The sequence below is a fragment of the Ascaphus truei genome, chromosome 5 (genome assembly GCF_040206685.1).
Source record: "Ascaphus truei isolate aAscTru1 chromosome 5, aAscTru1.hap1, whole genome shotgun sequence".
NCBI lineage: Eukaryota > Metazoa > Chordata > Amphibia > Anura > Ascaphidae > Ascaphus > Ascaphus truei.
In genome coordinates this window covers 12,438,921-12,466,511 of record NC_134487.1, presented here as the reverse complement: position 1 = coordinate 12,466,511, position 27,591 = coordinate 12,438,921, and the positions used below count along the sequence as shown (strand labels likewise).

The 27,591-nt window shown below is 43.8% G+C and overlaps 1 protein-coding gene across 1 annotated transcript in view; it reads left to right on the top strand.

Moving 5' to 3' along the window:
* PLXNA4 (plexin A4) overlaps window positions 1-27,591 on the top strand; it is a 796,616-nt gene that overhangs the window by 48,141 nt on the left and 720,884 nt on the right. Inside the window, exon 2 of the mRNA XM_075599345.1 lies at window positions 23,759-25,012. Within this exon, the coding sequence (XP_075455460.1) occupies window positions 23,786-25,012 (1,227 nt within the window). The 5' untranslated portion in view covers window positions 23,759-23,785. The remainder of the gene's footprint in view (window positions 1-23,758; window positions 25,013-27,591) is intronic.

Here is a 27,591-nt window from a genome sequence, read left to right as displayed (position 1 = left end):
AGTGGCTCCCTGCCAGTGAATTCCCTGCCAGGCAAAGTAGCTTTTGCTCCAAGCTGTCTATAGACTAAATAGTGCAGCAGAGAAGCATCTCTGCAGACTCGAGCTCTTCCATGCTCTATTGTTTGGTTTTCAGAGCTAATGATACTCTTGGCACATATGACCTGCTGTAGTTGTAGTTAATTGTAAAACAAATCAAGTTTCTTTTTAGTGCAATAATATTTATGCAAATCGTAAATGGATGAGGGGGGGGGATAAGTTTGCTAATAAAACAGACACTAAATGAAGCATTTTTCATCTTTAAATGTATCGGGGTTCTTCTCACCTGTCTTCCCCCATCTGCAATGTGTTGAGTATCCATAGTACCCATATTATAAGATGTATCAAATTGAAGGTATCTTTTAAGCATTACTGTGGGAATCTGGGTAATAACTAGTGCTTAGCGTGATTTACAAGCTCCGTACATTTCACGCAGAAGAAAAAAACAGATCCATGTATATACACTTCCTTCGGTTTGGCTTGACCATAAAAAAACTAGTTACTATCTTGAAAGAAGAGAAGACGGCTTTACAGCATTTTGAATAGGGGCCATAGACCCCCCAAGTACCGTATGTATCAAATAAATAAGTGAGATATAAAGACCCGTACTCAACCAATGTATGCGTAAAGTTTTTTTAAGCATGTGAATTCACCTAGTTGATGTATGTATGTATATCATTATTTATATAGCACCAAAAGTGTACTCAGCACTTTACAAAGAATACAGCACAGGGAATTATAATAATACAATAAGCGCAGCAAAATCAGACAATAGGAAAGACAAAATTCTTGTCTTCCCTGCCGGCGCCTTCATGACAGGGGAGCGCACACAGAGCGAGCTACTGGGGCCTGCCTGACCAGAGGTGCGTGCCTGGTACCCTTCCGCCACCACTGGGGACCCGGCCTTCAGGTTGCAGGGCCCTTTTGCCTCGCCCTTGCTGCACCAATGGTAGTTCCGACCCAGTTGGAGACAAACACGAAATGTCATGGATGAATTCTGGCTGGTAAGATTCAGACTCCATTGACGGCTATAAGGCCTCTGATACTAGTAATGAGTGAGACTGTCTAGCAGTGAGTAACAGTCACCGCAGATAAACGAGACTTGACAGGTTTGTGTTTATTATAGGCATCCAAAGGTTTCGGCTTAAGGACATATAGCACCTTCTGCTTGTGATGTTAACTCAATATTAATTAATTATTTTTGTCATTTCTTGAAGTTAGGCAACACATCTTTACTTACATGCGATTTCTAACACTAATCTTCACACTGTCGGCTTTAAATGGTGCTGATAGGTCTGACAGCTTTCACTGTATAACTTGGGCTAACAACATGCTTATGAAATTTGTGACTGACAGATTTGTACTCGTCCTGGAGAAGCGCAGGTTTGTCGCTGGGTGGTGACAGCCCCTTTAATGGACCGAATTCCTCAAAGTGCTGGTCTCCTCTAGGACAGAGGTAGAACGTAGAGCTCTACAAGTTCACAATGCAGGTCTTCATTTATTGTAACAACTAAGAACAGAGTTGAAACTTTCCAGGTCCCACCTGATGAGAGGTCCGTATGGGACCTGAGACGTTGTTCCTCCTCTGTTCTTGGCTATTACAATAAATTAAGAATTGCATTGTCAACTTGTGAGTAGAGCTCTACATTGTACCTCTGTCCTAGTGCTGGGGGGGCGCGCCCAAGATTCCCTACGGGGGTGCAGCGCTTACAGAAGGCATTTAAATGAAATGCCGGGGGAGCGCGTGAGGTCTCTGTAAGGTCCCTTACCTTGTCTCCGGCAACTTCAGGTGACGTGGCGTCATATGAAGTAGTGATGTCAGAAACGCCGGAGACAAGGTAAGAGGAGGGGCGCGTGCAGGTGGGGGAGGGCCGGCAGGGGGGCACTGAGGGAAAACTTTGCGCACCCCTGTCCTAGAGGAGACCTGCATTTTGAGGAGTTTGTTTGTCTATGTTGTGTTGGCTGCACGGGTAGGATTCTCCTGGCCTGAGACCGGTTCCCCGCACTTTGGAACTGCTTGTCATGGACCGACAGGATCTCTGGAGAAATCGTTGTACACACGCAGTCAGCGTGTCTTCTTCCGCCTGCTGACCCCTCATTTCTAACGGGGCGTTATAAACCAGGGGGTCTCGTCGTGTAGGACTGGGCTGTTCTACACCCAAAGATGTCACGGTTTCTGGTGAAATCTGCGGGTGTCTATCCGCACCACCAGAGACCTCACAGGTCTCATTACTGACTCACTCACAGGCGGTCTCCTGTCTGCAAACATTTAACGCTCTCGAAAATGTTGATTATTTATTTAGTGGCTTTAAAAAAAAAAAAGTAGCGATACTGAACTTATTAAGATTTATACAACACTAACAATGATTAGAAATAATATAAAAGGAATCAATTTTCTTTAAATAAAAAGTGGAACTATATGCGTCACTAAAAATGTAGTGGTACTCTGAGGTTATAGATAATTAAAAAAAAAAGTAGATGGTACCTTAGTACAGGGGGGGCTTAATACCAGTCCTCAAGCCCCCTCCTAACAGGTCATGTTTTCAGGATATCCCAGCTTCATCACAGGTGGCTCAATCAGTCCCGGCTTGATCACAGGTGGCTCAATTAGACCTCTTTGAGCCACCTGTGCTGAAGCTGGAATATCCCGAAAACCTGATCTGTTGGGGGTTCTTGAGGACTGCAGTTGAGCATCACTGCCATAGTACCATCACACTTGGACCACTGACTGATAGAAAATATCTACTCAACTGTTAAAACAGTGAATATGTTGTCTTGTGTATGTTCCACCTCCAACCTACATCCACTCCCTGGTCCCTTCTTTTCAAACTCGGTAAGAGAAAGTAACTTGTCTGTGCTAGAGGGCTCACAAGGCCCCAAACCACAAGGAGCTAACGTGGAGACTTTGTGTCCAGCTCCTGAGATACAGTGTGTGTCTTGAGTTTTTTGAGGCATTAAAAGGGTAAAAAATAAATGACAGTTTAATACATCCCTGTAGGAGACAAGAGATACAATAAAGGAGACATAGATTTGAGGGAAATAAATTGTGGCTTTTATTCAGACCGTAGCTTTAAACAATACAGCTTTAAGGAAGCCGCCAAATAAACAAACAGCCTATCCCTTTGTAAGGGCTAACTCACTTTTCCAGTCCCTATCTGCAGGGCTGGGAGGATAGGCCTCTGGCCAACCTATGAACCCAAAGTGCAAAGAGGTACCTGTAATCAGGGGGCCCTTTATGTCAGTCTCTAGGATGTGTCCATTGGGGGCCTCCCTCTGGCGGGTTCCAGGGTCAGCTGCGTCCTGGATGTAGAGGGTCTGGTTTCTGGGTATCTTGCTGGCAGCACAGTCCTTCTGTGCTCAAGACATCTCCCCTCTATTTCAAGCAAGATCATTTTCTACCTGTCTGATGAGCCAGGTAAAGACTGGTTAATTATCTGCAGCTGCAATTAACCAGCTCCCTGCTAGATTCCTCAGACCAACACCGGCTTTCTACTGAAGCCCTTTTAGACCGGGGTTAAGGCCCTGTTACAATTAACTTATAATAATATAACGATTATCCCCTCATGCAAAACTTCTGATAAATACAAATGGTTCAGTAAGACACAAGATGAAGCATAAACAGCACATTAATGCATGTTTTATAAACGTCTTCCATAGTGTTCATTTGACGAAAACCTTTGGCGGTTGATATATCATTGATTCATCCTCTTGTCTCCGAAACATCTTAACCACAAGGCCAATTATTTACCCTGATCACGGGATACCCCCCCACCCTAACCTTCCTTATTGTTATTAAATTAAAGAAAATGTGGAGGAACAACGTAGTCCAAGACAGATTGTACAGAACGAATGATACCTTTCTGCTAGTTTTTACAAATCAGTTCTTCCGAATCCTTTCGTTCCTTTTTCGCCTTTGTTTTTTTACTTCTGCAAAATACAGACAAATAAGTGCTCTGACAGTGATTGTTTGTGATTTGCATCAATGCTGAGTCTGCTTCTTTGACTCCTCAGACAGTGACGGTCCCCCTCTTAACAAGGTAGTGCCTCGGGTATGTGGGAAGATTCCTGCCAATATCCAGCTGCCACAATGTTCACTCTTTCACTTCCAGAGTGACCTAGAGAGACAGCACGATCCCATTCACATATCTGCACAACCCTCTGGGCATGAAGGAGTCAGCTAATTTAGATGCTATGTACAACCTCTCTTGTGACTGTTGCACTCAGCATGGCACCAGGGCTGATTCATGTATTTTTTTCTACCCTTGTTATTTTCTATAAAAAGAGGCATGGGCAGGTATACACTGCTTACTTTGCATTACACATGCCAGAACAGGAGAACTCCAACCTTAATGCTTGTAGATCAACATATACGTATGGTGTACAGGAGAAGGAAAGAGGAAACGGCCACAAGGAAGGGTAGAGGTAGTAAAGGAACAGAGAACTTCAATGCATAACCATGTTAGGTGGTGTCAATCTTACTGGCTAACAATTAGTATATTTGCAAAAATATCCCGGCTGTGAAACCTGGGAAAAACCAGTGCCAGAAACAGAATGTTTGTTGAAGGACAGGAATCCCATTGAAAGCCAAGTGGGTTTTCTTTCATACATCGAGAGCAATAACCCCCTACAGTGTAAGAAACGTCATTACAAGAGGAAAGCGGCGCATTCATTAAAACAGTTTCTGTTCTTGGCGTTGATACGTACCCCATAGTATGTACCGTGCGGTAAATGTGGACTCTTCTGTCATTACTGGGGTTAGAGCTTGGGTGAACAATGTACAAAATCAGCATTGTTTTATGCTGCTTGATACTCTGCAGATTGGGGCTACTTTAGTAGTATTTTCTACACACTGTACATAGATACTCATCATCATACAGATGTTGCTCCAGCATCGCCCTTGTCAATGCGTCAATGCTGTAAAAAAATGCATTCGATGACGCCCGGTGGCACTTGCTTTTGCGCCTGCCAACATTTATTTCAGTGGCGCATGACAGATTTAGCGTTTCAAAGACGCAACACGGGATTGGACACAATATTATTGGCTACATCTGTACAAGGTGCAGTGTTTGTTCCAGTGAGAGTTTCCGTGCGATAGGGCCCCGATTGGGTTAAATGATTAACCCCTACAGTGTCAGTTCCTTGGGCACATTAATTCATCTTCTGGTGTACCAGTAAACTAAAAATTAGAATGTAAGCTCCTCGGGTCAGGGATTCGTACCAGAAAAAAGTTATGTACCCTGCACTACTATGGGACGTATATAATGTGCACCAGTGAAGAGAAACTGCTACTTTAAGTGGAGTGCATTAACTTGAAACAGTTCCATAGAGAGGTTTTGAAGAGCAAGCAGACGCATGGGCTCAATGATCCGCTGCACACAGAGACATCACATTGGCACAGATTGACTCGTTTCTGCATTGCCGATCCTGAGGGATGTCCCTGACACAAGGACCGCCAGGCTTCTTCCTCTGGAGCTGCCTGACCTGTATCAGAAAGGGAAAGCCCTTATGCTTGGAATCGGCACGTCACAGTACACTGAGTATACAAATCAGGAAGGAAGGACTTTGGAAGGGGCATTAACTATGGGAATTGATGGGCCATGCTTTAATGTGAGCCTCCAGTAATAAAAGTGACTTTGGAAAAGAAATACCGTTGTGTGCCTAATATGTAACAGATCTGCGGCTGCCAAATAGTTTCTTTGCCTCGTAGTTAACACATTTCCTATGTGCCGTACAGTCACTACACACGTAACATGGATTATGAAGTCTTCAGTGAGCTTCCGGCGTTGACATATTCACACCGTGATGTCCCAGCTGCCAAGATGCTGTTGATACTTTGTTGTACAATCTCTAACAGGGGTCAAAGTGGCTTAACCTTGAGAATACCAGTGGTCCAGCGAGAGCAGAGTTACGTTTAATAGCCACACAGATTTCGGCATATCATGGAGTTTATGGCACATGTAACTTTTGGCCGGCTAATTAAGGACTGATACAGCTAATAGAAGAATGCAGGGCCGATTGCATGGAGCTGAAAAGCACCTCGCCCTGTATGTATGTAACATGGACTTGTATTGCATCCGTGTTTGTACACCCCAGCAAGTCCAGCTGTATCTATATCTGTGAGATAGCACAGAGGGAGCACAATGTCCTTCACACACTATTCCAAGGTCAGAACCTTAGACTAAGAGATGCTGGTGACTCAGGACCCACTTACTGCTAACACACAGTACAGCTGATACATTATTTCTAACACTGGCATTGTGTCACCGCTCCTCCTGTGTGCGTGTATATAAGAATATGCAGATAATACAAAAGGTATCTGTTAAAATATCCCCATAGCAGGTTTTAACCCACACTGGCAGAGGAACAAAAGCAGGGGTAGCCAACTCCAGTCCTCAAGGGCCATCAAAAGGTCTGGTTTTTGGATATCCCTACTTCAGCACAGGTGGCTCAATCAGTGGCTCAGTCGAAGACTACACCACATGTGCTGAAGCAGGGATATCCTGAAAACCTGACCTTGATGACTGGAGTTGGCCAACCCTGGACTAAAGTGTACCTATTTTCAGGGGCTGCATGTCATAGGTGTAACCCTCTGTTTAACCCTTCCACCGCCAAAAGATCCAGCAATGCTTTTGCATTTTACGGTTTGCATTGCTGGTCTCTCTGACAGTGAACGAGTTAACTCTCTGAGTGTCACAGCCCCTCCGATATATCCCGATCACGTGGCCGCGGCATAACTAACGAGGCAAACGGTGGAGGAGGCGTCGACCCCCTTCCGTTCCTCTCCCTGCCAGATCGCGTTCCGCGCATGCGCTCGCTCCTAGAAAATGAGCAGTAAGCCCATGGCGCACTGGTCACTGAATCCCTGGAGTGCCACACCCATTAGTGTGGTGGCTGTCATGGGTGCCCAAAAGGTGTATGAGCACTTTGGAGTTTTTCTCTAAATAATGGTGTTTGTTGAGATTGCCCCAATAAGTGTTATTTATAAAGAAGCACAATAAAATAAATGGCAAGTTGCACATGAAGCGTAATGTTCTAGCTTTGCTCCATCAGACCTGAAGATAGCAGGAACGCTCTGCCTCTCGCGGACATGTCCCACATCCCAGCGTACTCTGCGCCCCTTGTTCACGCTGCTCGCCTGGAAAGTTTGCGGCTGCAGAAATAACCCCCGCACACTATTGAAACCGGAGGGCTAATTATGCTTTAATTAGCCAGAGCAGTGGTGTCAAGCACCTCCAACATGGATAAATAGCGCTTGCCACCCGTCATCCCCATCCAAAGCCGGCGGTACGAGGAAATCAAAGGGATCACTGTGACTTCAGCCAAAATCTACTTCATTATTGTGCTTCTGTAGCGTTATTCATGTGAGAGACACTAAGGAATTGGCATCTAAATGGATAGAGATAAAGGAAATGATTATATACTGTAGTTATAAGACAGTTGAAAAACAAATAAGAATGCAGAGGCCTAGACTGAGTAACGGTCGTTGCTGCTGCGTTGAACATTACCGTTACAAAATATTGGTTTCGCAGTGGTATTTTTTTCGGAATTTCACCTTATTTACTAAGAATGACGTAGTCAGAATAAGTGGGGTTGCGGTGTCTAATCTCAGTGGCAGGCACCAGAAAAGCGGCGGCTAGGCAATGAAGAACGCTAGTGAGACAAATAAGCGTCAGCGCCCAAAAATGCTCGTTAATCAGCGCGAGTGATGGCGTGTGAGGACGAGATCACACATTACTACTAAATGTGAAATAGGAGAAGGAGTGGCTCAGTGAGTGAGAACCCTGACTGGCACTGAGTTTGAAGCAGGGTTAAATTCCCGGTGTCAGCTCCTTGTGACCTTGGGCAAGTCACTTTATCTCCCTGTGTCTCAGGCACCAAAAACATAGCTCCACGGGGCAGGGACCCGTGACTGCTAATATTATTATAATATACAGTAATAGGCTGCTTAACAAAACCCTTTCCAGAAAATACTTAAACTCCTTTGATGCCTGAGGCTACAAATGCATTTAAAGTGGCAATCCATAAAAAAAAAATATATATAATTATATCATATATATATATATATATATATATATATATATAATATATATATATATATCATTGATGCAGGGGGTCTATGGAGCTGAACCCCGTTAATTTCAGCTCTGTGGACTCCCTACTTCCATAGATATTTACCTCCAAACTAGGTGCTGGCAGCTGCTCTCCTTGGCTGCCACGGTTCATTATATTTCTGCTCTTCAAAGAATTCCCACCCTGCAGACCAATAGGAAGCCGTGACATCATCAGTGCGGCTTCCTATTGGCCCATGTGATGTGGGAGCTTTAAACTTTAAATCCCTGCTTGCTGAGCCGGAGCAGCTAGCGGCGCCTACTTCGGAATCAGGGGGTCCCTGCAGCTGATATCAATGGGGTTCAGCTCCGGAGACCCCCTGCTTCAATTATATATATATATATGTATATATGATCACAGCATTTCGTTGCGACCGAATGACTGCCGGCATTCGGCCACAGAGGGACCTCCACCACAGGCCGCTTTTTAAGGTACGTTTTACTGGTTAAGGTAGGGGGTTAATTTAAGGGGTTTTAGCGATTAAGGTAGGGGGATTTAGGGTAAAGGCTTAAGGTAGGGTTTTTTTAGTTTAAGGGCTAATGGTAGGGGGTTATAGGGAAATGGCTTAGTGTAGGGAGTTTTAGTGTAAGGGGTTAAAGTTTTTAGGGTAGGGGGTAGCATTAGTATTAGGGGTTAAGATTAGTTTTTTTTAGCATAAGTGGTAAACGTAGGTACTTACCATAGCGGCTGAGCGTCCCAGCGGCAGGGTGGGTAGCAGCGGAACGGCCGCAACCAAATGTTCAAGAGTGTAAATTCTTCAGGGCAATGATTTGTCAATCTAAGGGGCTTAATCCCTTCACTACCGGTCGGGGAAAGCAACACGCAGACATGCAATGCCCTCTTGGTAGAGATGTCAACCTCCAGGGATTCAAACCGTGGAGATTTGTTGTTTTTTGACCAACAAAAAGGACATCTTGCCCCAAAAGTGCTGACAAGATATGAGAGGCCACTGAGACCGGTGAGACTGCAAATCAGCACGGCTCACTGAGGAATGACAGGCTTGTGCTGACAGCTGGGGTGGGGTTAATCATAAATATGATATAATATATATATAATACGTGTGCTACGGTCATTTCATGAGCAGCGAGTTGCAAGGCTATATGGCAGTGGCCCGGATAACATATTGGAATATATCTGTCATATATCCCCCTTGCCACCTCCTTTCGCAGTGGATGTTCTTGGGATAGGAGCCGAAAAGCCAGCGGACTGTTCAGGGGAGAGACGCGTCTTCCTGCTCTTCACAGTGGCTGGGATTTCTCTCTCTGTTGGTTTGATAAATGATAGCAGCATAGATATGACCGCTCCTTTGTTATATTGTGTGGAGGGGCCTGCCCGTGCATTTCTGTGTGAAATTGGTAGAGTGAGATGTGGCTGAGAGAATGGCTTGATCCAGATAAAGAAAAGTCCGCGTTTCCAAGTCACTCTGTGCATTCGGAGAGCGGTGACAGTATACTAACCCTCTCACAACGTACATGTCGGTTGAACAGTGGAGGAAGCATTGAATAATTGGACTTGTTACAGACACACGAAGAGTCACATGGCATTGACTAGAGAGTGATGTAGGACCAGCCCTATGGCAGTAAAAAGGTCCCTGATTTTTTATATCCCTCTTTCACTCGATTGAAGTTCTAAGTTCTTATAGCTGTGTTGGTCCTGGAGAAATACAGATTTGTTGTACAGTAGGCTGTGTTTAGGGTTGCCAGGTGTCCAGTATTGAACCAGACTGCTCTGTATTTGTACACTCTGTTCAGTAAACACATTTGTGGTAATACGGGACATGTACAGTATGTGTCCGGTATTACCTCTCTGGACATAGTGCCCTGACCGGCTTGGGGGGCCACGGATTTCCCCAAGCAGGGTGAGAGATGGGCTGCTGCTAGGGGGCTGAGCAGCTTCCTCCATCCTGATTGGCTGCATTACCCAGCAGCAACCAATCAGCAGGAGGTGTCAGGAGCATGGGGGTGGGGCCAGGGAGAGGAAGAAACAGCATGGAGCAGAGAGGTGTGTGTGTCTCGAGCATGTGTGTCTCAAGCACATCGTACCTTTCACCATGGTGTCCAGTACTTTTGGAGAAGCCGCCTGGCATCCCTAGCTGTGATACCTTTTAGTAGATAGATGAAATTATGGTACACATAGGTTCTCTACTTTTTAATTAAAAATAACACTTTCTTTACGGGGAGGGGGTGGGGGAATATTTTCAATTTCCTTCTGCCTTTTCACGATCAATGGTGATGTGACTATAAGGGAGAAACGTCGATGTAAAATAACATTTTCAGGGGCTCTCTAACTCAGCCGTGGATTCTTGGTAGCTAGCTTTCCACCGTTACGTACAAGACGTTCATTAGTACGGTCTGTGTATGAAGTTCACAGCAAGGAAGCTAGACAAACAGCACAGAAAAAATATAGCTTGTGTTTGCGCGAGATTATGAGGAACTTGTTGGGCAAGTTTACAAACCTAGATATCGGTAGCAGATAAGGAACACGGCCAAACTGATCTGTGCATTTTCCCACTGCTGTAACGTCCCAAACCCATTGGCTTGCTGGCCTGTTCCCATGCTTCGGGTGCCTTCAAGTCTATCCCAAATAACTTAATTGCGTTTCTGTTTTAATCTCCACCGCCTCAGCTGGGAGGCCGTTCCATGGATCCACTGCTTCCCCTTTGCCTCGCACTCTCTAGCTTTAAAGTATGACCTCTGGTTCTGGCATGTCAACTTCCTCAGAAAAAGGCTTCGCTCATTTATAGTAACCTTGATGTGCGCAAAAGCTTCTAACATAAGAACCTTCTCCCTCTTTTCATGTGTTGTACATGTTGTCGTCTTTTAGTCTATCCTGACAAGTTTTCTGATACAAGCCAAGGACCATTTGAGCTTTTGTGTGGGTCCTTTTTGAGGAATGGCCTCCAGAACATAACAACTCAACAAAACTCTAAGTAAGGAGTTATCATTGAAGCCTTACATTCCACAAAGATTCGTTAGTAAAGTTCACACTATCACTGGGGTTTTGATGCCGGCTGCAACGTTTTCGACTGAGCCACTGATTGAGCCACCTGTGCTGAAGCAGGGATATGCTGACAACCTGTTCTGGTGGTGGCCCTGGAGGACTGGAGTTGCCCAACCCTGCTATAGTTCCTAGTGTGTTGTATTATGTATACTCTAGCATTAGGTTTGCCAGGTGGCTTCACCAAAAATACTGGACGCAATGGTGAAAGGTACGACGTGCTCGAGACACACCCACCCCTCTCCCCTCTCTCCGCTCCTCCTCTCTTTGGACCCACCCCCAGGCTCCTGACATCTCCTCCTGATTGGCTACTGTTTGGTAGTGCAGCCAATCAGGATGGAGGAAGCTGCCCAACCCAATGCCTGGATACATTCTAGCCAGCCTCACTGGGGTCAGATACCAGCTATATAAAACCTTAATCTGCGTACAAATGGATCTTGTGGCTGCTGCTTCGAATATTTCCCCCATGTTTCTGGTTCCAGAGTTTGGCCTAAATCCTTCTCCCAGTGTGCTATGAAAGAGAATTCTTTTCCCAGGGAAGGGAGAAAGATTGAGGAGTAAATAGTCAATGTCGACCCTCTTTGGATTGGGGTTTTGCGACACAATGTCTCAAAAAATGTCGGGGTGTGAGGTAGGCCTCCCCCTTGGACAAACCCCTGGATCTGTAGATACCTGAAAACTTCACCCCCTGGAAGATTGTATTGTTCCCTGAGGGTGGCGAAGGGGAGGACCCCGGACTTCTCCCTGTTCACAACATCCACTATCCTGTGGATCTCCCTTGACCTCCACTCGTCAAAACTTGACTTCGTCAAACACGGGGAGAACTCCGGGTTAGCGAATAGTGGTGTCATCCCCGATCTGTCAGAGCCAAGCCCCAGGATGTTTTTTATTTTTATTCCACAATTTCAGGTTATGAGATATTGAGGGTAAACAACCACCTGCCTTTTTTTGGGAGATCCTAGGGGACCACAGTATTGACCTCAATTCTAGAGAGGTCAGCAGATCGGCTTCTAGTTCTACCCATCTCCTATTTCCTGTTTCTGAATGCCTTGCTAGTATCTGGTTAAATTGGGCTGCTTTATAATGGGAGAGTAGGCACGGTAAAGCCAGTCCTCCTTTCAGTCTGGGCTGGCTCAGAATGGTCCTGGCTACTCTACTCTTGTTGTTCCAGATAAAAGATTTTGTGTGGGATTGCAAGTCCTGGAGCTCACGCGGTGGGACCGGAATGGGGAAGGTTAGAAACATATATAAAATTCTGTGCAAGAGATTCATCTTAATTTAGTTGATTCTACCTATCCAGGAGATATTATGGGAAGACCATCGGGTCAAGTCATTTTTGAGAGATCTAAGGAGGTTTGGATAATTTGCGTTATATAGAGTTAAATAATTGTTTGTCAGGAAGATGCCGAGATACTTCAGGGCTTTGTTACACCACTTAAAATCGAAATTTATTGAGATTAATTTGGTTGTTGGTTTAGGCAAATTAATGTTTAGTGCCTCAGACTTATTTCCGTTAATTTTAAAGCCTGAGAGTTTACTAAAGGACCCAAGTTCCTGGAACAGGTTTGGGAGTGATAGAAGTGGTTTAGCCAGTTTCAGGAGTGCATCATCCACGAACAAAGCTATTTTATATTGTTTGCCCCGAACAGGGATACCCTCTATGTTGGGGTTGTTTCTGATATGGTTAGCCATGGGTTCGAGAGAGAGGGCGAACAACAGAGTGATAGTGGGCATCCCTGTCTGGTGCCACCCTTAATTGGGAAGACCTTTGATGCTGTTCCTGAGCGAAGCCCCCTGGCCATGGGAGTCGAATATAGGGCCAAAACAGATCGGAGGAAACGGTCCCTGAAGCCAAATTTTTTTAGTGTACCTCTCATGTAGTCCCAGTCAATTCGATCGAATGCTTTTTCCACATCTAACGATAATATCAGAGCTTGGGTGTTTGTTTGTTTAGCGTGGGCTATCAGGTCGATGGTTCTCCTTGTGTTGTCCGTTTACATTGTTTTTAATAGCTGCCTTGGGAATGTTTGTAAGTTTTATAAATTGAGACATTGGAGCAGTAAATTCCGTATCTCCTGCCTATCATTAGACTTGCTGCATGTAAAGTCCCCACTTCCTAAATGCATAAATCCTATTACATTATTATTGGGGTGGATGTAACAAAATAAACCATTGATTCCTCAGAGTCTCTCTCATTGTGAAACATTTCATATATTATTTAAAATCCTTGTATAATTATGTTTACAAATGTAACCCAATAGACAAATAAGGGCCATTAGTTCACTTTGATATTTAGTGTTTAAAGCATTTGTATTGTGCATAGCAGAGCAGAGGGACGCAGACAGCAGCCCAGCCTGAAATATCCCCGTTCTGTTCTCATATGAATAGATGCTTTGAGGCCTAATCAGAGGCCTGTAACTGAAGGAAAGGTTCAGTTTAGAGATGTAAACTCCACTAATTGCCTCACTATAGACTAATCCGACTCTTTATTGTGCATGATCTGATTTCCTTTGAAGTAATAACTTGGTAGGAGTGAGCAGCACAGCATTTGGCCGGAATAAGCTTTCGAGGGGAGATGAGTCTTCATACTGAGGGTTACAGTGGTGAGGCATTGATTTTATATCTTCATGGTCAGAAAACACTACAACACCTGACTTGTCTGGAATAAAAGGAGTTAATACACAGGAGATTAGGCCCTATAAGGAAATGTGTGACTTACAGATACAATTCCACTTGAAAGGCAAAAGTGGCTTATTGTGGATAGGCCCTTCCCTTTATGATTTTATAGAATAAACACTAGGTAACCCTTTATAAATAAGGATCAGGCTGCTTTGCTCCAATGTTTAACAAGTGTATTGCTTCTGAAACGCAAACACGGTAATGCTACTTTTTTATCGTGCGTTCGTCCTCTGGCAGTGCTGCTCTGACAGTGCTGTACCCAGCTGTGAGGGGCACTTCTCTAGAAGGACATATACTGTAAAAAAAAACTGCAACTTGTAGCTTGGATGGAATTAAAACAACATTTCAGTAAAGTGCAAACACCAGGGAAGAATAGAGAGGGGGGGAAGTGATTAGATTCTAGTATAAAATAGCGATCCTCCTGGGAGAAGACGAAACCCCAGCAGGACTGCAGCAAACTATATCACAGGCTGAGAGATACCCACTAACCCCCACATCCCTGTGTGTAACTGTTTGCATTGCAAAGAGAAAACACAGACACTGAGAAAATTCCCATCTAATTGCTTTTTAATCTGTTTATTTTAATCATTATACCCTACCCCGTTATTCATGTACTGTGTACTCATTATACCCTACCCCCTGTTATTCATGTACTGTATAATCATTATACCCTAACCCTTGTTATTCATGTACTGTATAATCATTATACCCTAACCCTTGTTATTCATGTACTGTGTAATCATTATACCCTACCCCTGTTATTCATGTACTGTGTAATCTTTATACCCTACCCCATTATTCATGTACTGTGTAATCATTATACCCTACCCCGTTATCCTTGTACTGTTACCATTATACCCTACCCCTGTTATTCATGTACTGTGTAATCTTTATACCCTACCCCATTATTCATGTACTGTGTAATCATTATACCCTACCCCGTTATCCTTGTACTGTTACCATTATACCCTACCCCGTTATTCATGTACTGTGTAACCATTATACCCTACCCCGTTATTCATGTACTGTATAATCATTATACCCTACCCCGTTATTCATGTACTGTGTTACCATTATACCCTACCCCGTTATTCATGTACTGTGTTATCATTATACCCTACCCCTTGTTATTCATGTACTGAGTAATCATTATACCCTACCCCGTTACCTATGTACTGTGTAATCATTATACCCTGCCCCGTTACCTATGTACTGTGTAACCATTATACCCTACCCCCTGTTATTCATGTACTGTGTTATCATTATACCCTACCCCGTTATTCATGTACTGTGTAATCATTATACCCTACCTCGTTACCTATGTACTGTGTAATCATTATACCCTACCCCGTTACCTATGTACTGTGTAATCATTATACTGTACACTACCCCCTGTTATTCATGTACTGTGTAATCATTGTACCCTACCCACCGTTATTCATGCTTTAGCGACACTGACATGTGGGGAAAATCTGCGGAAGTTCTTTTATGCAGAAAAAAAGTAGTAGATGCATGGGCGGGTGTAACAGCTGTGGTGGAAAGGACTAATACACTAAAGGAATTCACAAATGTCTAAAATAAATAGATTAAAAAGCAGTTAGAATTTTCTCAGTGTCTGTGTTTTCTCTCTGCAATGCAAAGGGGGTTTATTCCCCCTCCATCCCCCCTCCCCCCTCCTCACTTACCATCATTATGCATTCATTCCAGTGATGCAAATCACAGATTTGTTAGATATCCAGTGTTCCTCTTCAGCCCAAACTCCAGGGTCACAGGGCTGGGGTTTCTAATACACTAGCAGGGCTTTGGGGTTACATTCTGTAGGACTAACTCTTTGCCGTCACCATAAGAATAGGATAGCATAACTGCAGCTGGAAAACACAGTCCGTTCATGCAGAAAATGACAAAATGGGATTTTTAAAATATATATATTTCTGCCCAGGTTACACTTTATAAGTAAGGATTCCGGTTTTAGATTATATAATGTGCATTTAGTTTTACTGCCATGAGAAGACTACATCCAAAAAATCAATATAATTAGTAAAGACATATAGCCACTAATAGATCGCTTGTGTTTACTGATGGTTGAACAGGGTGGAAATTATCAACAGCGTCTCGGAATCCATTGTATATGAGCCAGAGTTTCTAGATATATTTATATCTTTATTTATATAGGGCCCACAGGTCTAGTTAGGGCTTTACAAAAACAATACAATTCAGAGAATTATAATAATACTATAAGAGCAACAAAATCAGACAATAGGAAAGGAAATCCCTGCCCCGAAGAGCTTACAATCGAAGTGGTATGCTGGGAGAGTTACAGAGACAGAAGGCGAGGGAATAAGTGCAGTAGATGGCAGGGCTTGGCCAGTCTTTAGTAGGAGTGACTGTGGGCGTGGGACAGTAGCCATGCTATTGGGATACTTCATTTAAGAGGTGAGTTTTAAGGTTTGTCTTGAAGATGGGGAGAGGAGCTTGGTGTATATGGAGGATGAGGGATTTCCACACATGAGGTTCAGTGAGGGGAAAGGGTTTATGGTGAAAGAGAGCTGTTGAGGTGAAAGGAGTGGAGTGGGGTCCGTTATGGGTAGAGCGCAGGAGACAAACAGGGGCCTACTGAGAGATCAGAGCTGACATATAGGCAGGAACAGATGAGTGAAGAGCCTTAAAGGTAAGGAGGATAACTTTGTAGATAGACACACCAATACTTGTAGTATGAATCTTTCCGTGACTGTCATTATGTTCAAAGTCTTCAATCTTAATTCTGTGTTCCACCTACTTTGTATTTCTCAGTAAAAGGTCAGGAATACCAAAACAATACATTACTATAGGCATGGCTCACTCAGTCTGACTCTGCTCTGGAAGCTGCCCTCTCTTATTGTGCCCTTTCTTTCTCTCATACTCTGCCCCCTGATGGCAGGGGTGGGGGCGTGGGGCTCCTGCTCTCCTCTCTCTGCCGTTACCGAACCATTCCTATTCTTCCCTCTCTTTCTTTTCCGTCCTTGGAGGTTCACACTGTACAGCTTGTTTTCTCCTCTCCCTCTCCACATGATGGTCATCTTTCAGCCACCTACCTCTACTCATCCCCATTCTGCATTTCTCACTTTGAATCGTGGCTCGCCTTCTCTCTCCTCCGACTCTCCTGTTCTTCTCATTGGGGACTTCAACTGCAATATTTATTTATTTATTTATAAAATATTTTACCAGGAAGTAATACATTGAGAGTTACCTCTCGTTTTCAAGTATGTCCTGGGCACAGAGTTAAGACAAATAATACATGTTTACAAATACAGTTACATAATGAGCAGGGTATACATTATATACAAGACATTGCATGCACAGTTAAAGATAATTTATATTATGGTCGAATGAAACAGTTACAGACCAGATTAAAATGTGAGACAGCCTTAGATTTGAAAAAACTTAGACTGGTGGTGGATGTAAGAGTCTCTGGTAGGTTGTTCCAGTTTTGGGGTGCACGGTAAGAGAAGGAGGAGCGTCCGGATACTTTGTTGAGCCTTGTGACCATGAACAATCTTTTGGAATCTGATCTCAGGTGATAGGTGCTGCATGTGGTAGGGGTGAGGAGCTTGTTCAGGTAGCTGGGTAGCTTGCCCATAAAGAATTTGAAGGCAAGACAGGAAAGGTGAACTTTGCACCTAGACTCGAGTGATGACCAATCTAGTTCTTTGAGCATTTCGCAGTGATTTGTGTTATAGTTGCATTGGAGAACAAAACGACAAATTGAATTGTAGAGGGTGTTAAGTTTGCTAAGGTGGGTTTGAGGTGCTGAGCCATATACTATGTCTCCATAGTCAATAATTGGCATTAGCATCTGCTGTGCAATACGTTTTCTGACCAGGAGACTTAGGGAGGATGGTGGATGTAAGAGTCTCTGGTAGGTTGTTCCAGTTTTGGGGTGCACGGTAAGAGAAGAAGGAGCGGCCGGATACTTTGTTGAGCCTTGGGACCATGAACAATCTTTTGGAGTCTGATCTCAGGTGATAGGTGCTGCATGTGGTAGGGGTGAGGAGCTTGTTCATGTAGCTGGGTAGCTTGCCCATAAAGAATTTGAAGGCAAGACAGGAAAGATGAACTTTGCACCTAGACGCGAGTGATGACCAATCTAGTTCTTTGAGCATTTCGCAGTGAGGTGTGTTACAGTTGCATTGGAGAACAAAACGACAAATTGAATTGTAGAGGGTGTCAAGTTTGCCAAGGTGGGTTTGGGGTGCCGAGCCATATACTATGTCTCCATAGTCGATAATTGGCATTAGCATCTGCTGTGCGATACGCTTTCTGACCAGCAGGCTTAGGGAGGATTTGTTCCTGTAAAGTACACCTAGTTTGGCATAGGTCTTGGTTGTCAGGGTATCAATGTGCATCCCGAATGTTAAGTGGGAGTCAAACCATATGCCCAGGTATTTAAAACTAGTAACAGGAGTTAGGGTGGTGTTAGTGTTGGTTCTAATCTGGAGCTCAGTCGCTGGAAGCTTTAAAAATTTAGTCTTGGTCCCAAACACCATTGTTACAGTCTTGTCAGTGTTTAAAAACAGTTTGTTTCGGTAAATCCAGTTTTTGAGTCTGAAAAAGTCAGTCTGAAGTATGTGTTGAAGGTCAGAGAGGCTATGGCTGTGTGCATATAGGATTGTGTCATCTGCATACATGTGTATTGAGGCTTCCTTACAAGCTGTGGGAAGATCATTAATGAACACTGAGAAGAGTAGGGGCCCCAGAACAGAGCCTTGTGGGATGCCACAGGAGATATCCAGGGGATTAGAGTTAGAGCCAGAGATGGACACATGTTGGGATCTACCTGATAGATAGGAGTGAAACCAGTTTAAAGCATGCTTCCCTATTCCAGAGCTCTGGAGTTTGTTGAGCAGGATAGCATGATCAACAGTATCAAAAGCCTTTGCAAAATCTAGGAATACTGCACCAGTGAGTTGACCCCGTTCCATTCCACACTGGATTTCATTGCAAACTTTTAGCAGGATAGTTACGGTAGAGTGTTTGGGGCGAAAGCCAGATTGGATTTGGCTAGGGAAATTTGTCTTGTTATAGTAATCGCTTAGTTGGGAGTGAACACATTTTTCCATGACTTTGGATAGGATTGGGAGAAGGGAGATTGGTCTGTAGTTTGAGACTGTGTTTTTGTCCCCACTTTTGAAGATTGGGACAACTCTGGCAGCTTTCCAGGTTTTAGGGATATGGCCTGCAGACAGGATAGAGTTGACTATGGAAGCAATTGGTTTGGCAATTGCTGGGGCACCAAGTCTTAGGAACCTAGATTGTAGTAAGTCAGGTCCACATTGGCTGCTAAGTTTTAATTTGAGAAGCGCTTGTGTAATCTCCTCTTCGGATACTGGGCCAAATTGAAAATTGTGGGCAATGTTGGGAGGGGGTGGGGGTATAGGGGTACTCCCAAGATGAGATTCAGGTTTGTGGTTTGGGTTGCGTTTTGCTAATAAGTTAGTAGCACACCCAACAAAGTAATCATTGAATGCATTTGCAATGTTGGTGGGGTTTGTCAGAGTAATATCGCCCTCGGTGATATTACTTGGGTGTTGATGGTTAGAAGGCTGGAATATGTTGTTGATAACCTTCCAGAAGTTAGCTGGGTTTGATGTGTTCTGGAGGAGATTGTCAGAGTAATATTGTGCTTGTGCATGACTTGTTTGCCTTGTGCACATGTTCCGCAGGCATCTGTAGTGATTGAGATGCTTGCTAATGCCAGTTATTTTGTGGCTTTTCCACAAGGCATCCCTGAACTGGTAGAGTGCTATAAGGTCAGGTGTAACCCATGGAAGGTGGGCACCCCGTACCCTTATTCTGCATAGTGGAGCATGGGTATCACAGAGTTTTAAGAACTCGGATTGGAAATAGTCGAGCGCAGAATCAGGGTCAGGAATTAAATCGATTCTATGCCAAGGGTAGTTGGTAAGGTCAGCCAGAGATGACCCCTCTCTCCCTTGGGCTTCACACTTTCTCTCTCCAACCTCGTCTTTTGGCCTTCACCCATACACTGCAGCCAACACACAAGGATGGCCACTACCTGGACCTGGTTTCCACAAAAATCTTTTCACTCTCTGATTTCTCCATTTCCCCCTTTCCTCTCTCTGACCATCATCTCATATCTCCCATTTCTCCTCTTCTCCATCTCCACCTCCACCTCATTTCTGCAGAGACCTGCGACACTCTATTAACCTACAGTACCAACTCTTGATTCTACTTTGCGCTCCTCCCTCTCCTCAGCTCCTGACTCGGACAACCTGTTCACGAACTACAAATCTGCCCTCTTTAGGTGACCTTATCACATCTCTGGGGTTCAAATATCGCCTCTATGCTGATGACACACACATTTACTTTTCAACCCCTGACCTTACACCTGCTGTACAGACCAAAGTCTCCAAATGTCTCTCCACTATATCATCCTGGATGGCCCTCCGCCAACTCAAATTTAACATGTCAAAGAGAGAGCGCCTCATACTTCTTCCCAAGCCTGGACCTACTGCCCCCTTCTAGATTACTGTTGGCAGAACTACCATACACCAAAAGTGAAATGTTCTTGTTTGATGCAAAGATGATAAAACTTGCCTTCAAAATATATACTATACTTCTAGTTCAAATAGAGCAGATATCACTTACTATTTAGCAGATAGGAAAGAATTGTGCAGCCACGCTGGAAGGAATTACATTACAGCTGGGACATGGGTCAATCCAACCACCATCCATTCACCTCCCCTGTCTCCCAGGAAACTGCATAGCTATGCATGCACAGGGCGTAAATACACACTATAATGCATTGCCAGATTAGCAGTAGGCAAACTGCTGGGTTTTATTTACTCCATAGCTCATGCCTTAGGTGTCCTCTGGCATAGTCACTAAGCTCTTTCTTCATTGCTCGTTGGAAGTGATCTGAAACCTATACTCATTCTGCGTTCCCAGGAACAGCTGGGCACTTTCTGGCATGGGTCCTGTCTGGCACAAACTGGATACAATCGGGTCGATTATTACGTTGGGTATCTTTTAGATCTGAGTTTTTATACCTCTCCCCCCCCCCCCCAAAATGAATGTGGCTGAACGACTTCATTAAATATTGCAGCATCTCGGGATTAAGTCTGCATAAGGTTTAAAGGGATTTGGAATGGATTGTGAAAGAAGAGCTGTATTAAATGGATACGTGTCTTTATTTAAGTCTTCATTCTGTGTTTGTAGTGGAAGCAGCACAGTGTGATTCTGTGCTGCTCTGTGAGATTGGATGCCGGCTGAAGAGCAATGGAAGTTACTCTGGATAACCACATTAAAATGTTAATATTGAAATGATAAAGAAGTCATATCGTCACATCGGTGTTCTGGAGCCGTGCGTTGAATGATAGCCGTATGTTTCCAAATCTGAAGCTTGTGCCTTGGACGCAGTATTATCTGATACAACGAAATACATTGATTTTTGTGGTATGATTTCCAACGTAAAATAAACGTCAGCGGGAATAAATGATGGGGTCAGAAACTCATTACTGTTCATTGCCAAACATGTGACACGAACATCCCCCCAAAAAATGTCTCCCAAAACTGTTCTTTGAATGATTATTTAATGCGCTTACAGATTTATATGGAAATGCCATACAGGGGCAGTCCCACTTTCAATATCAATAAGAATTTATATAAATAACTCATCCATATCGCATGTTTTGAACCATCTTCAGCATTTGGTACACAAGATATATGCCTAAAACATCCATTGCTGAAGCACATTATTGTTTAGCCCTGGGGATTCCCATTTGTTCCTCAGATACTTACCGGGTTAGTTGCCATTGTTCTTGTTGGAACTTTTAAAGATGGCAGCTGCGTTCGTCTAATAGGAAACCTCAATGATATCCCTCCGATTATGTTTTCGCTTTCTATTGGCCCGCAGCACATGTGAAATTTCTCCAAAAAGAGTGAGAGAACAATATAGACATATACAGTATATGGATTTAATTTTACAAATAACATTTGCATTTTCCTTGGATAAGTGGCTGAATGCTACTGAATGTCATTACCCAGAATCCTTTTCTGCGGTCTGCATCGCTGACGTCACTATGTAGTGAAGCTGGATCTGTGGACCCAGTGGGTGACATGTAGATGCAATCATGTGTTCTAATCTTTCATTCACTTCTTTAAAGCTTCAGCATACTGTAGGTTGGTGAGAGGAACTGCACTTTCAAAGCGTGGAAGGCACTTTGTGTGATGTAGATTTATAGGCGCGAGTCCAGCGTGTAAGTTGGCCCAACTATTCCGAGCACGCAGAAACTAAGGGAACAAAGTGATTCCATGGAATGAAAAGATGTTTCAGCAGCACAGTAACAATGCCACAAGGATCCTTCCAGTGATACATTGCCTTAAAATGATGCGCTAACCCTTTCACCCCAACGCTGCCCGTAGCATCTGTCTCAAGTTGCTTGGCAACCAAGGGTTATTAATCTTGTGTGGTCGGTTCTATTTACTACTACCACCTGGCTCCATAGTAAAGAAGCAGCTTTATCCAGCAGGGAAGGGGTTAATGAACCTATCAACCAACTAACTGGCTTGTTTATATAGATTCAGTCCCGGGGGGGGGGGGGGAGGGGGGAGGAGAGAGAGGGCCATCAACAGGTAAGGTTTTTAGGATATCCCTGCTTCAGTACAGGTGGCTCAATCTGCGGCTCAGTCTGAGCAACAGATTGAGCCACCTGTGCTGAACCCGAGATATCCTGAAAACCTGACCTGTTGGTGGCCCTTTGAGGACTGGAGTTGGCCTCTCCTGAGTCTTCTCAATGGGGACCCTGGAAATCAAGATTATTGTGATTTAAGTCTGCAACCCCCCCCCCCCCCTGTCCTGGTAATCCCCTCCCCTGTGAGACCTGTGAGGGGAGCGACCAGGAGAAGGGAAGGTCATTTAATCAGCTGACAGGTCCTGTCCATCACACATGAACAAAAAGGGGGCAAATAAGGAAGTCAAACACCTCCCAGCTTCCTCTTTCCAGGTTCTCACAAACCAACTTTGATAAATGATAACATTGTTTCTAAGTGCCTCGTTTTTAACTCTTTAAACATGTTACTGCTACGAGCTCATTTTTGAGGAGTGTCTGCACCTTTAAATATCATTTATAGGAACATGTTACAGTTTTAGGGTTTTATGTGGTGCTCACTTAGGACAATCTGTGCTGAAACAATATATATATATATATATATATATATATATATATATATATATATATATATATATATAAAAATACCAGGTTAATTATGCCCCTGCGGGGTGCGAAACACATTGCCTGTCCGTTTCCTTGAATAACCTTTGGCACTGAAGTGGTTAAGTGAAAGACATACAATAGACGTGTACGTTTTCCCTGTGTGTGCTCAGTATAAGACGCAGCATGGAGAGCGCAGAACCATTTTCAATCAAACAAGGAACATGTTTCAGTATAAAACAGTAATGAGCGTTCCTGCTTCGTCACTCCCACCTTCTTCTGCTTCCACCCCCAAATATTGTATTGGTAAAATAAAAAAATACACATGTACCCCTTACCTACTCTCTATTCCTTCCAACACCTTCAACCGCCAAAAGACAAACTGCTACTGTTAGGTTATTGTTGTGGTTTGGAATATTGGGGTTACCCAGGATCATAGTGGCAGACCTGGCAAAGGTTAATTAGGATTCCTTAAACTCTGTGCTGAAGGGAGCCCTGTAACGCTTTGCATTGCAGCCCGCCAGGCAGCAGAGGGTTGTATTTTAAAGTCTCTCTAAGGTGAAGGCCTTTTATGTGGTGTTAAGTGTATAGATATACTTCATACCAGCATACAGAGCAACACGCACATTTTCATGGGGAGGGTGGAATGTTTTCTGGCGCATGAACTGCTGCTATAGTTTTGAGGCATTTATGCAAGGATTCTTATCTCTTACCTTATCTTTTGGCAGGGCAACAAGAAGCAGAAGATCCCGTCTATGAGATTAATATCTTCTGGATCGCACAAAATAAAAAGTGCAACTAAAAAAATGGCAGCCATGAGATGGAGCTGGACCAGTGTAATCACTCACTTTGTGTTAGTAGCCTCAGTGTCGGTCATCTCCCGACAAACCTCCCAGACAAAAAGAAACGTCACCACGTATCACGTCGAGAATGCAGACTGGACTTTCAACCACATGGTGGTGGACGGAAGGAGTGGACACATTTACCTAGGAGCAATCAATAGGATCTACAAGCTTTCTGAGGACTTGAAGGTCTTAGTGACCCACCAGACTGGGCCAGATGAGGACAATCCAAAGTGTTATCCTCCTAGGATAGTCCAGCCTTGCAATGAGCCGCTGGCCGTTACCAACAATGTCAACAAAATGCTGCTAATAGACTATAAAGAGAATAGGTTGATAGCCTGTGGGAGCCTTTACCAAGGTATCTGCAAACTTCTGAGGCTTGATGACCTCTTCAAACTTGGGGAACCTTTCCATAAGAAAGAGCACTACCTTTCTGGGGTCAACGAGAGTGGCTCGGTTTTTGGAGTCATTGTTACCCACAACAATCTCGATGACAAGCTCTTCATTGCCACCTCTGTGGATGGGAAACCGGAATACTTTCCCACCATCTCCAGCAGGAAGCTCACCAAAAACTCAGAAGCGGACAGTATGTTTGCCTACGTGTTTCATGATGAGTTTGTAGCTTCAATGATAAAGATCCCATCGGACACGTTCACCATCATCCCAGACTTTGACATCTACTACATCTATGGCTTTAGCAGTGGCAACTATGTCTACTTCCTAACACTTCAGCCCGAGATGACCTTTCCACCCGGCTCTGCCCCAAAGGAGCAGGTCTATACGTCCAAGCTGGTCCGCCTGTGCAAAGAGGATACAGCCTTCAATTCTTACGTTGAGGTTCCCATCGGCTGTGAGAAAAACGGGGTGGAGTACAGGCTACTTCAAGCTGCCTACTTGTCCAAAGCTGGGGCCATACTGGCAAAGTCCTTGGGAATCAAACCTGGGGATGACGTTCTGTTTACTATCTTCTCCAAGGGTCAGAAAAGGAGAATGAAATCACTGGACGAGTCCGCCTTGTGTGTGTTTGTCCTCAAAGAAATTAATGACCGCATTAAAGAGAGACTGCAGTCCTGCTACAAGGGAGAAGGCACATTAGACCTTGCATGGCTGAAGGTGAAGGACATTCCCTGTAGCAATGCGGTAAGTCACAGCTCTTTTATTGATTACTTTTAAATTAGTTTTAATGTGCACTGCCACACCACCAGCTACACAATATGTACTTACTCTATATACAGATTGCCACACCACCAGCTACACAATATGTACTTACTCTATCTACAGACTGCCACACCACCAGCTACACAATATGTACCTACTCTATATACAGACTGCCACACCACCAGCTACACAATATGTACCTACTCTATATACAGACTGCCACACCACCAGCTACACAATATGTACCTACTCTATATACAGATTGCCACACCACCAGCTACACAATATGTACTTACTCTATCTACAGACTGCCACACCACCAGCTACACAATATGTACATACTCTATATACAGACTGCCACACCACCAGCTACACAATATGTACTTACTCTATATACAGACTGCCACACCACCAGCTACACAATATGTACTTACTCTATATACAGACTGCCACACCACCAGCTACACAATATGTACTTACTTTATATACAGATTGCCACACCACCAGCTACACAATATGTACGTACTCTATATACAGACTGCCACACCACCACCTACACAATATGTACATACTCTATATACAGACTGCCACACCACCAGCTACACAATATGTACGTACTCTATATACAGACTGCCACACCACCAGCTACACAATATGTACCTACTCTATATACAGACTGCCACACCACCAGCTACACAATATGTACCTACTCTATATACAGACTGCCACACCACCAGCTACACAATATGTACATACTCTATATACAGACTGCCACACCACCAGCTACACAATATGTACTTACTCTATATACAGACTGCCACACCACCAGCAACACAATATGTACTTACTCTATATACAGACTGCCACACCACCAGCTACACAATATGTACATACTCTATATACAGACTGCCACACCACCAGCTACACAATATGTACCTACTCTATATACAGACTGCCACACCACCAGCTACACAATATGTACTTACTCTATATACAGACTGCCACACCACCAGCAACACAATATGTACTTACTCTATATACAGACTGCCACACCACCACCTACACAATATGTACTTACTCTATATACAGACTGCCACACCACCAGCTACACAATATGTACCTACTCTATATACAGACTGCCACACCACCAGCTACACAATATGTACATACTCTATATACAGACTGCCACACCACCAGCTACACAATATGTACTTACTCTATATACAGACTGCCACACCACCAGCTACACAATATGTACTTACTCTATATACAGACTGCCACACCACCAGCAACACAATATTTACTTACTCTATATACAGACTGCCACACCACCAGCTACACAATATGTACCTACTCTATATACAGACTGCCACACCACCAGCTACACAATATGTACCTACTCTATATACAGACTGCCACACCACCAGCTACACAATATGTACTTACTCTATATACAGACTGCCACACCACCAGCTACACAATATGTACTTACTCTATATACAGACTGCCACACCACCAGCTACACAATATGTACTTACTCTATATACAGACTGCCACACCACCAGCTACACAATATGTACTTACTCTATATACAGACTGCCACACCACCAGTTACACAATATTTACCTACTCTATATACAGACTGCCACACCACCAGCTACACAATATTTACCTACTCTATATACAGACTGCCACACCACCAGCTACAAAATATGTACCTACTCTATATACAGACTGCCACACCACCAGCAACACAATATGTACTTACTCTATATACAGACTGCCACACCACCACCTACACAATATGTACATACTCTATCTACAGACTGCCACACCACCAGCTACACAATATGTACGTACTCTATATACAGACTGCCACACCACCAGCTACACAATATGTACGTACTCTATATACAGACTGCCACACCACCAGCTACACAATATTTACCTACTCTATATACAGACTGCCACACCACCAGCTACACAATATTTACCTACTCTATATACAGACTGCCACACCACCAGCTACACAATATGTACTTACTCTATATACAGACTGCCACACCACCAGTTACACAATATGTACATACTCTATATACAGACTGCCACACCACCAGCTACACAATATGTACCTACTCTATATACAGACTGCCACACCACCAGCTACACAATATGTACATACTCTATATACAGACTGCCACACCACCAGCTACACAATATGTACCTACTCTATATACAGACTGCCACACCACCAGCTACACAATATGTACTTACTCTATATACAGACTGCCACACCACCAGCTACACAATATGTACTTACTCTATATACAGACTGCCACACCACCAGCTACACAATATGTACATACTCTATATACAGACTGCCACACCACCAGCTACACAATATGTACCTACTCTATATACAGACTGCCACACCACCAGCTACACAATATGTACTTACTCTATATACAGACTGCCACACCACCAGCAACACAATATGTACTTACTCTATATACAGACTGCCACACCACCACCTACACAATATGTACTTACTCTATATACAG